This window comes from Mauremys reevesii, linkage group 3 (genome assembly GCF_016161935.1).
Source record: "Mauremys reevesii isolate NIE-2019 linkage group 3, ASM1616193v1, whole genome shotgun sequence".
Classification (NCBI taxonomy): Eukaryota; Metazoa; Chordata; order Testudines; family Geoemydidae; genus Mauremys; species Mauremys reevesii.
The window spans coordinates 67,618,587-67,628,849 of NC_052625.1; the positions used below are offsets into that span (position 1 = coordinate 67,618,587).

The 10,263-nt window shown below is 39.8% G+C and overlaps 1 protein-coding gene across 4 annotated transcripts in view; it reads right to left on the bottom strand.

The window, feature by feature from the left end:
• Positions 1 to 10,263, bottom strand: part of FEZ2 (fasciculation and elongation protein zeta 2) — a 44,395-nt gene that overhangs the window by 33,780 nt on the left and 352 nt on the right. For 2 of the 4 annotated variants that reach the window (XR_005597147.1, XM_039532911.1), the window contains exons 1-4: positions 9,991 to 10,254; positions 8,210 to 8,318; positions 5,803 to 5,919; positions 1,220 to 1,364 (exon numbers count right to left, since the gene is read on the bottom strand). Coding sequence is in view for 3 of the 4 variants with exons in the window: in XM_039532911.1 (XP_039388845.1) it covers positions 1,220 to 1,364; positions 5,803 to 5,919; positions 8,210 to 8,318; positions 9,991 to 10,220 (601 nt within the window). In the remaining variant the exon portion in view is untranslated. Of the gene's footprint in view, positions 1 to 1,219; positions 1,365 to 5,802; positions 5,920 to 8,209; positions 8,319 to 9,485; positions 9,756 to 9,990; positions 10,255 to 10,263 lie in introns of those variants that run through there. The other 2 variants (XM_039532912.1, XM_039532913.1) reach the window with 2 other exon arrangements.

Here is a 10,263-nt window from a genome sequence, read left to right on the forward strand (position 1 = left end):
GTCGTATGGACTGTTCAAGCAGGTGCTGTTAGAGGTGAAGGTTTCGCACCACTTGAGTCTGCTTTTTTAACTATCTACAGATCAAACATGCTCTTTAAGGTGGGCCTTGCCTAAACAAAGTAAGCACTGACTGTGGGGGTCACTGTTGGGGATAGCCCCTCTACACAAAGGACGATGTTTAAACTCTGGTGAGGACATCACTGTGGAACACTACCAACTAACACTATCAACTGACTAACACACACTAATTAACTAGCTATATACAATAAACCAAGCTAAAACTAAAGGCGAGGCTGTGAGACTACAACCACACATAGCTCTGACTCCAGCCATGGGTGATCAGAAGGAACTGAGGGAGAGGGTCAGAGTGGCACGGCCTCATATAGCTAGAAGAGAGGCCACAGCCACAAGCACCACCCCAATATGGGTACAACTAGGCAAAAAACTCCAGCACTGGGTGCGCACACCTAAGTTAAATACATGTCAGCATCTACTTGAAGAACCAAAAATGCCCAAAATCATCTTTAAAAGGAGTCTTTGAAAGTTAAGGTGAAACTCTTACAACCACCCTCAACAGAAACTGCATTAGTCAAGTTCATTATGCAGCTGCAGAAGCACAGAAAATAGCTGTTCATCTGATTCTTCTCTTGTTTATACCAAAACAGAGAAACCACAGTAACTGAAACAACATAATGGAAGAACTTTTTCTTTATCTTCTACAAACCTTTCAACTTCTACTAACCTTAGTTCATTTCTCTAAATGAAGAATACAGTACACACTAGCCTTAGCCTTAATGTGCATCTATCTGTCAGACACCTATCATCCTACCTAACTTTTAATATGTTAATAGTTTAACAAAGAATACGTACCCTGTAAAAGGTGTCAAATCCAGCATGTCAAACTTTAATACAGCTGCTTTTGTTTTAAATACTGTGAAGGTAAGGTTTTATATTCAATTCTAGGCAAACACATTCTTAGCCGTTTATAATGTTTATTTATTGAAATCAATTATGTTTCTCAGCTATATAGATAGCTGTATATATAGATTAGATATATATTATAGTTTACTTTGCCTTTCAAGATTTTCTGACTGCATTTTCAAAGGCAGATGATTTCACAGATGGAAATGATTATAGATCAAGTATAGGGCAGTTTGAACCATTAGCTATTTTCAAGAAGTTAAAAATATAGTCAAGATATTAAATGAGTATCCCTTACTCTCTTCATAACTGTTGTTTGTACTGGACCTCTTGAGTGTTTGAATTTCCTGGGAAAGTATGGAGAGCCGGTCTGACTGCGTGGGTGTTTCTTCGTCTTCTGGGTCAGGTGATTCCTGCATCATTTCCTCTATTTCTTCAATCACCTTGAATAAAGGTGCATACACATACTCTTAGGGAGAGAATCACTGGTAACTAGCAACAACTTATAATTTGCATATGTTCTACTGACAGCTCATCAACTTTTTTACTTTTTAAATTTTCTATTTCTAAATAATTTTTCTTCCAATAAATGCATATTAGGTAGTACTACAAGGCAAAGCCAGTGTTGAGACTGGGAATCAGGCATATCAATATAAAGGGAAATTTCTTTAAAAAATAGAAAATGGGACTATTTGCACAAATTAGTCTTTTCATAACAAGTTTATTCATTAATCTAGACATATTGTCTCATAATGGCTAAGAAATAAAGTTTGCAGACATGCATACGTAAGTATTTATATAAAGCCCTCTGTCTCTGCTTCAAGACCACTGACAATTTGGCAAGATGTTATCTTTATTTTTTTTTCTGTCTTTTTTATTTTTTTTTATTTTTATTTTTTCCCTCCAAGTTAAACCACTTTATACCACGATAAATATTTTTTCTCAGTCCTTGATATGTACATCCTTCAAATATTTGTAGGGAATATGGGTATTCTCCCCTTAGGTCATCCATAGCAAAACTACAGTATATTTTAGTTACTTTATTCTTTCCAGATAAGAGTACCTTCTACAGCCCTTTAATCATTTTTATTGCTCTCTCTGGCCATCCCGGTTTGTTAATATATTAATTTTATTAATAATGATGCAAATTAAATGCATTATGAATTAGGTGTGTAAAAAAAAAAAAAAAAAAAAAAAAAAAAAAAAAAAAAAAAAAAAAAACCAAAAATTTTTGTTATTTTTTTTTTTTTTTTTTTTTTTTTTGTTTATTATTTATTTTGTTTATTTTTTTTTTTTTATTTTTTTTTTTTTTAGCTTCTTTTCAGGAAGAATTCATTTTTTGAAGAAGAATAAATTTTTTTAGAGCCTATTTAATGATAGGAGCCTGGGTAACAAACAAGACGAATTGGAATTGCTGACTTATAGGCATAAATAAGATCTAGTTGTGTTACTGAAACCTGGTGGGTTGATTCACATGATTGGAATGTTAAAAATCAATGGTTATAACCTATTTAAGAAGAACTGACTGGACAAGTGGGGCAGGGGAGTGGCAATCTGTGTCCAAAAAGGCATTAATTGTTGTTGATAAATTGATAAAATGAAAAAAATGAATATGGATCAATGTCCTAACAGATAAAGCACATTATAAAGATAATTAGATTGTACTAGATCTACCAGTCCACACCAGATCCAGATCACAACAACATGCATCACTACTTTATTTTGCATCTACAATGGGTCAGGGAAACTAAACCTCTGTTATCATGGAAGACTTCAATTTCAGTGACATACTGACCAGTACTCAGTCATATACAGTAACATTAAACTTTAACAATTTTCTACTTTTTTAAAAAAAAAAAAAAAAAAAAAAAAAAAAAAAAATAAAAAAAAAACAAAGGTAAATTCTGGTTAAAATATGGAACTAACAGACAGAAAAGAACTGATCACAGAACAAAAAAATAAGTGATGATCAGGTCATCACCTCATGATTTCATGTGCTTAATAATGTGCATAATGAATAAAGTAGTTATAACATACTTGGTGCCTTTATAAGGCCATTTTCACATAAATGAAAAAAAAATATGAGCCAAATCAGCTGGGAGGAAGAATTTAACCAAAGAAACGTGAATGGTATAGTAACTCCTCACTTTAAGTAGTCCCGGTTAACGTTGTTTCGTTGCTGCTCAATTAGGGAACATGCTCATTTAAAGTTGTGCAATGCTCCACTCTTAGTTGTGTGGCTGCCTGCTTTCTCCACAGCTGGCAGCCTCCCTATGCCCCCCCCAGTGCCTCCCACCTGCCAGCAGACCCCACGGATCAGCGCCTTCCCCCTATCCCACCTGCCTGCGGCAATCTGATGGCTTGCGGTGTTTCGGGGGCAGGAGGGAGGGGGGAGGAGCGAGGACTCAGAGTGCAGGCTCCCCCTCCATCCTGCCAGCAGCAATCAGCTGGCTTGCGGCATTCAGAAGGGAGGGGAGGGAAGGGGGACGAGCGAGGATGCAGCGTGGGAAATAAAGGGGGACCCCCCCCACCCCTGGTGCTTGCAGAGTATGGGAAGCGGCCACTGCTGCACAATGTGCTTCTCCTAGCCTACAGCACCTTCATTCTCCTTGCCTGCCTCATCTCCAGTGCCAGTGGGCTGTGCCTGTGTAGGGTAAGGCAGGGGCACCTCCCAACTATAGTATTGTACTGTATGTACAGTATGTTTGTAAACACACAGCACGTGCACAGCGTAGTATTAAACTGCTTGTTTAAAAATGGTTTAAAACTTATACCTGTATTAAACTGCTTGTTTAAAAATGTTTAAAATGTATATAATGCCTTTTGTTTGTCAAATTTTTTTTCCCCTGGAACCTAACCACCCCATTTACATTAATTCTTATGGGGAAATTGGATTCACTTAACATCGTTTCACTTAAGGTCGCATTTTTCAGGAACATAACTACAACATTAAGTGAGAAGTTACTGTAACTGGGAATAATTTAAGAACACCTTACTAGATGCCCCGAAAGCCACAATCGAGGAAGAAGGCCAGGCTGATTAAAAAAAACAACAACCTGGTTTAAAGGGAAATTGAAGACAGCTATTAAAAAAGAGGGGGTTCAGAGAAGAATCATGAGAATGATTAAAGCATAAGAAAATATGCCTTATAGCAACAGATTCAAATAGCTCAATCTATTTATCTCCACAAAGAGAAGGTTAAAGGATGACTATGACAGTTGATAAGTATCTACATAGGCAACAAATATTTGAGAATGGGCTCTTCGATCTAGCAGCGAAAGGTATAACAATCCAATGGCTGGAAGTTGAAGCTAGATAAATTCAGACTGGGATTTAGGAATATATTTTTGACAGTGAGGGGAAATTAACTATTGGAACAATTTACTAAGCGTCATCGTGGATCACTGAGAATTTAAATCAAGACTGGATATTCTTCAAAAAGTTATACTCTAGGAATAATTTTGGGGAAGTTCTATGACTTGTGTTATACAGGAGCTCAGACCAGATGCTCACAATGGTTCCTTCTGGCCTTGTATTTCCCTCCACCATATTGAGAATCTGCGTTTTATGCTATTTCCCCCACCTGTAATAATTTACTTTTTCCAAATTGTATATCAGGGGGGTTTTTTTTGGCCCATGTTTCTTCTCTCTTTTGGTTCCTTTTACAAGTAATATTTCTCTGTACTGATTGTTGATAATCCTCTGCAGTTTACTAACACAGGTGAATTTAATGTGCTGTTTTATTTATAATTCTAGATCATTAATGAAAATATTAAAACCATGCACTGCATTGCCCTGCTCAACATCTCCCCAAATTCAATACCACTACAGTTTATCATTAACTTTTATCCAGTTTTTACTCCACATGGCAGTGTTTTTAAGCAAGTCAGTTTGGATTAATTTTTTGAGATTATCAGAAAATATCAAACCCTCCACTAAAATCTAAATGTACCACATCAAGTTCATTCCCTTCATTTACCAAATGTGTAGTTTTATTTTAAAGAGCAATCAAATTTTTCTGCCAACTTCTGTTCTTTATAAATCCATGATTCTTATTACTTGTTATTAACCTTCACCAGTTTCCCTTCTCTTATTTGATTACTTTAGTATAGATGGAAGTTAGATGTACCAAGACAATAATTGACAGAGTTGCTCTCTCTCATATGACAATTGGTCCTGCATATTCGTTTACCTCTAATTTTTTGAGATTTTCCTAGTTATCTATCAGTTTTCAAAAGTCATATTTTACAGTAAGCTTATGAAGATCCCACGGCCGGTTTTTGGCCCTTAATTTAGGAGCATTTTTGTCTACATCATCTTCCTTCAGACTCCTGCTGGCTCATGCCAGGAAACTGAAGTATGAGAATTTCAAAGACCCATATGAAAACCACAAAGCTGAAGCAGAGGACAATTTGAAAGATGAAAAATTACCCAATGCATCCCTTTGGCTATATCTACACTGCAAGTGAGGAGTGCGATTCCCCTGCTTATGTACAGATACTTGTGCTAGCTCTCATCAAGCTAGTGAGTGTATAAATAGCAGCATAGCTAGAATAGTACAGGTGGAGGTATGGCTGAGCTGCACCGAGTACAATCCTACCTGAAACTGGCGGGTATGTACGTGGCACGGCTCAGCTGTGTCTCCACTACCGCTACCGGTGTTACCGCAGTTATACAGCTATTTATACTCGCATTAGCCAGCTGAGAGCTAGCACAAGTAGGGGAATTACCCCCCTAGATCATCGTATAGACATTGTTGCTGTAACTATAAACAAAAGCGATCAGTTTGTCTCCAAATCTCTTTAGCATCCACTAACTAGGAAGAACAAAAGGCATAGAACTAAGATGAACACTGTCTTTTTGTTGAATATTTTTCTTTACCTGCTCTGCTGTGAACAGTGGTTCATCACTGATGCAGGAAACTATGATAGAGTGCATATCCAGCTGTTCTCGAAGCTCTTCATCATCTGATAGGTCAAGGTTCAAATTTTCATTTAACTGAAAGCACATACAGAAAAAGTGAAAGGGCAAAAAGTTATAAGAAGAAAGTCTGGTTCCATTATTGTTGACATAAAGAATCTAAAAGATATAAATAATTCTTATACCATAAAATCTAATACATCTCAACAAAAGTGAAAATGAAACTGTAGTTGAAGCGTATTTTATTAATTTTATCATCTTTTTGTTTTGAAAAGAATATTAGCATGTTCTTTACTTTCCCAAAGGGGGAGGAAAAAAAAAAAAAGACTACTTTAAACACACACCACTCACTCGATGCCATGCAAACATTTGTAGACTAGCCAATCAGTCCATCAGACTCATGTAGTTCACCCTGTACTCCTTCATATAGAAGCAAGATACCAAAATACATGCATCAGTGAAAGGATACGCAACAGATTTATATTTATCAGACTTTCTGTAATTTTATAGAATTCTTTGTAAGATTACTGCTATTTACATCTGCGAAAGTCGTCAGAATTTTTGACATATGCAAGAATCAGCAGTGCATTTCATTACTTACTTTATATACAATATACATTAAGTCACGTGTAATAAAGTTACAATTAGAAGCCAGGGTGGGCAGACAATTCAAGGTTGTGATTTTCCAACCATAAAACAAAATTTCTTATTTTCTGGAACAAAATTCTGTATGTTTTATTAAATGAGAAAACCACACACATACTGTGGGATTCATTTTATAAGCATTTGTTCCTCAAACAAAAAGGCACACATTCTCGTAAGAGCTTGCAGTTCCACAATTAAACAGGGGACACAAAAATCTAGTCCCCAGACTAATAATGCTAGGCCTACCATTATGCCGTTATATACTGATATACTTTTATCATATTATTTGCATTTTCACCACCTTGTCTATTACATTTCACCCAAACAAACCAATCTGAATGTGCTGAATACACTTGACTAATGCTGAATTGGCTAGATGGGAATGTAGGTCTCTTTAAAAATTTTCAAAAATCTGACTTTAGCTGCCCCGTTTCATTTACTTGCTTTTTCATACCTTGGGTTCACTGTATGACCTTTGCATTTGGGACCAATCATACTGGCTACACAATAAGAAAAATCCATTGCCTCACTTAAATCAGTTTTTGATTTTCTATTGTGCGATTCCAGTTTTCTTAACTAGATCAAGATTTTCACTGAGACTGTCAACTACCTGCATTCTGTCAAATCCCTCCCAAACTATCTTTACATTTAGTGCCTATTGAGTATCCTGCTGTGTAAAACATGTTCTATGTGTTCATTAAAGTCTTTCTGGTGCTCAGTGCAAATTTCATCATGCTTGTGGTTGGATGCAAATATACAGGCAACCTTCCCAAATACCTCACCAAGTGTCATTGGAAAAGTGGGGTATCAATCCTATTTTTTCAATCACCTAGCTATTAGGCTGCAAAAGAACATCCAAACTTTCACAATATGCTTCAGTACATTATTAAAATGACACTTCTTGGCTAAGCAATGCTAGTGGTGCCTATTTTCTCCATTAGTAGGAAGGGACAAGTGTTGCTATATTTCAGTCTCACGTATTTGTAGAGCAAGGAAGTATATTTGGGCTCTGATCCTGCAACTGGATCCACACGGATGCAGGGATTTGCCTGTATCTAGCTGATTGCAGGATACGGCCTTGGTTGGAAAAAGTCATAATGAATACACCCCCAACATTTTCGGATACCATTCAATACACAAGAGGCAAGACTATAAGTGAACAAGAAGACTTCCACAGTTTATTACTGTCTTTCCTTTGTCCCTCTGTTATGCAAATTGGTCCATTTGTTGACCTGTCAGTCAGTTTAGAAGGAACCCACATCATAACACTTTATTGAAAGCAAGGAGCAGAAATGTATGCATCAGATCTGTCAGTGTTAAAAGACAACCCTTGCTGCTAATGCCAATACAAACACATTAAAAAGAAAAATATTTTAAAGTGATCACGAATAACTATTTTAATAAAAATTACATCCTATGTTCAGGGCCGGCTCCAGGGTTTTTGCCGCCCCAAGCGGCAAAAAAAAACCCGCGATCACGATCAGCGGCAGCTCCACTGCACCGCTTTCTTCTTGGGCGGCAATTCGGCGGCAGGTCCTTCCCTCTGAGAGGGACCAAGGGACTGGCCACCGAATTGCCACTGAAGAGCCCGACATGCCACCCCTTCCCCTTGGCCGCCCCAAGCACCTGCTTGCTCAGCTAGTGCCTGGAGCCGGCCCTGCTATGTTGTTTCTGTACCAAGAGGAAAAGCCTCAAAAGGTTTTTGGCTACAGTCAGAACTTACCCCTTTTTCTGAGAGATTCAGTGTTGGCATATGCAAAGCTCTGGTGTGGGAGGACTTCCAATCAACTGGCATTACATTACCATAATTATCAGTCAAAGCATTCCAAATCCTGGACAAAAAGATTAAAGAAACAAACTGATATTGAAATGAATAGCAACTGATCTTCTACAAAACAAAAACAAAAAATAAAAAACAAAACAGAATATCTTTTTTCAATACCTGTATCAAATTGGGAATTCTCTGAGGTATTCAATTAAAAATATTTTTAAAGTTTTTACAGTCAAAGAAATAAATGCTGCAAAAGTTTGGTTTTATTTATGTATCTGCCTGAAATGCAAAAAGGTGAATCATTTGCCGATGCTTGCACACCAGAGAGATAAAAAGAAAACTGAAAAAGAGCCATGCTTCCTGATGGGTCATGTAACAAAATTTGGGGGGTAAATTTCCCTTTGTTGAAATGTTAGCCAGCCAATGCTCTGTACCCTTTCCTACTTCTTTTCTATGTTATTCTAATTTCCCTTGCCTCATGCATCTCAAAACCAGGAATTAGCAAGAGTTGAGCAGCAACTCCCAAGCCAAAACTTCACTTAATTTCAGTGAAGACTGCACAACTATAAAGGAATGTACAAGTAAAAATAAAAATGCACTAGTCAGGAAAGTCTCTAATGTTTATGGAAGTGAAAGATTAAGAAAGAAAGGTTAAAACTTAACTTTGTTACAAATCCATTTGCAATACTGCTTTGTGTCTAGAACTTATCCATGCTTAGTTTCAGACCAAAGATGAAGATTTGGGCTTTTTCCAGAGAAGTTTTAGTCATTTGAGTTAAAGAAAAAAAATTCCTCCCCTCCCCATCTAAAAAAATATACTGAGACCTAAAGATGACTTACAAAAAAAAAAAAAAAAAGGTTAACTTCAAATTTTGTGTGGGGCTACACCTGGGTGAAGAACTGTCTTCCAACTGCGGCCAATGCCAGATGCCACAGAGGGAATGAACAGAAAATCATCAACTGATCCATCCCTTGTTGCCCATTGCCAGCTTCTAGCAAACAGAGGCTAGGGACACCATCCCTGCCCATGCTGGCTGATAGCCATTCATAGACCTATCCTCCATGAATTTATCTAGTTCTTTTTTGTCACAGACTGTTACGAAACTAGGACCCTGTCTTGATGGGCAAAGGGGGCACTGATTAAACCATTTTAGCTCAATGAGAAAAGCCCTGCTGGTGCTCAGCGGCAGTCTGTTTATCCTGCGGAAAAGGTGTGGCATTAGCTCACCTTGGCTGACCCGGGTTACAACAGTAGCGCACACGGGGTTAATAACCCCAGGGAGAAAGCACAGAGACGCTGACAAACTCGGATGTTGACCTTTAACGTGGCTTTCTAAGCGGCCATATGAAAGACGAGCTCAGCTATTGGCAGCGGCTCTGGTTAGCCAGCGCCCACAGGGCCGCCTCGGGGGTGAACTTGAGTTCAGAGCCAAGCGGCGCTGTGCCCACACAGCGGCTCTATGGGCTGACTACAGTCTGGACAGGCCCAGCACGCACAGAGCAGCAGAGCCACAGGCCTGTCAGCCGGGCGCCCCTCCCCACCCGTCACGTTAGCCCCTCCCCCCAGGGGACACCCCCACCCGTTTGCCCCCTCAAAGGACTCCCCAGCCCAGGCCTTCGCACCCCCAACGGACCGTTCACGCGCCGCCCTCCCCCACCTACGTGCCGCAAGCCCCAGTGGGCGCCCCCGCGCGTGCCGGTCACCCCGCTCCCGGCGCCCCGCCCCCGCTCACTCGTCTTCCTGTAGGGCGCTCTGCTCGCTGAGGGGCCGCGGCGGGACCCGGCTCTCGCTGCCGCCGTCCCGAGGCGGGGGCGGCTTGAAGCAGAGGAGCAGCTTGTCCCCCAGGTCTCCGGGCCCCCAAGTGTCCCCGGCCCGGCCCGGCTCGGGGCTGCTCCCTGCGGGGGGCTGGAAGCCGGAGAAATCCTGCCAGTCCCCGGGGTCCCGCTGCGAGGCCGCCGCCATGGCCGTCACCGAGACACCGGGCTGCGCGCTCGGCGGAGCGCGC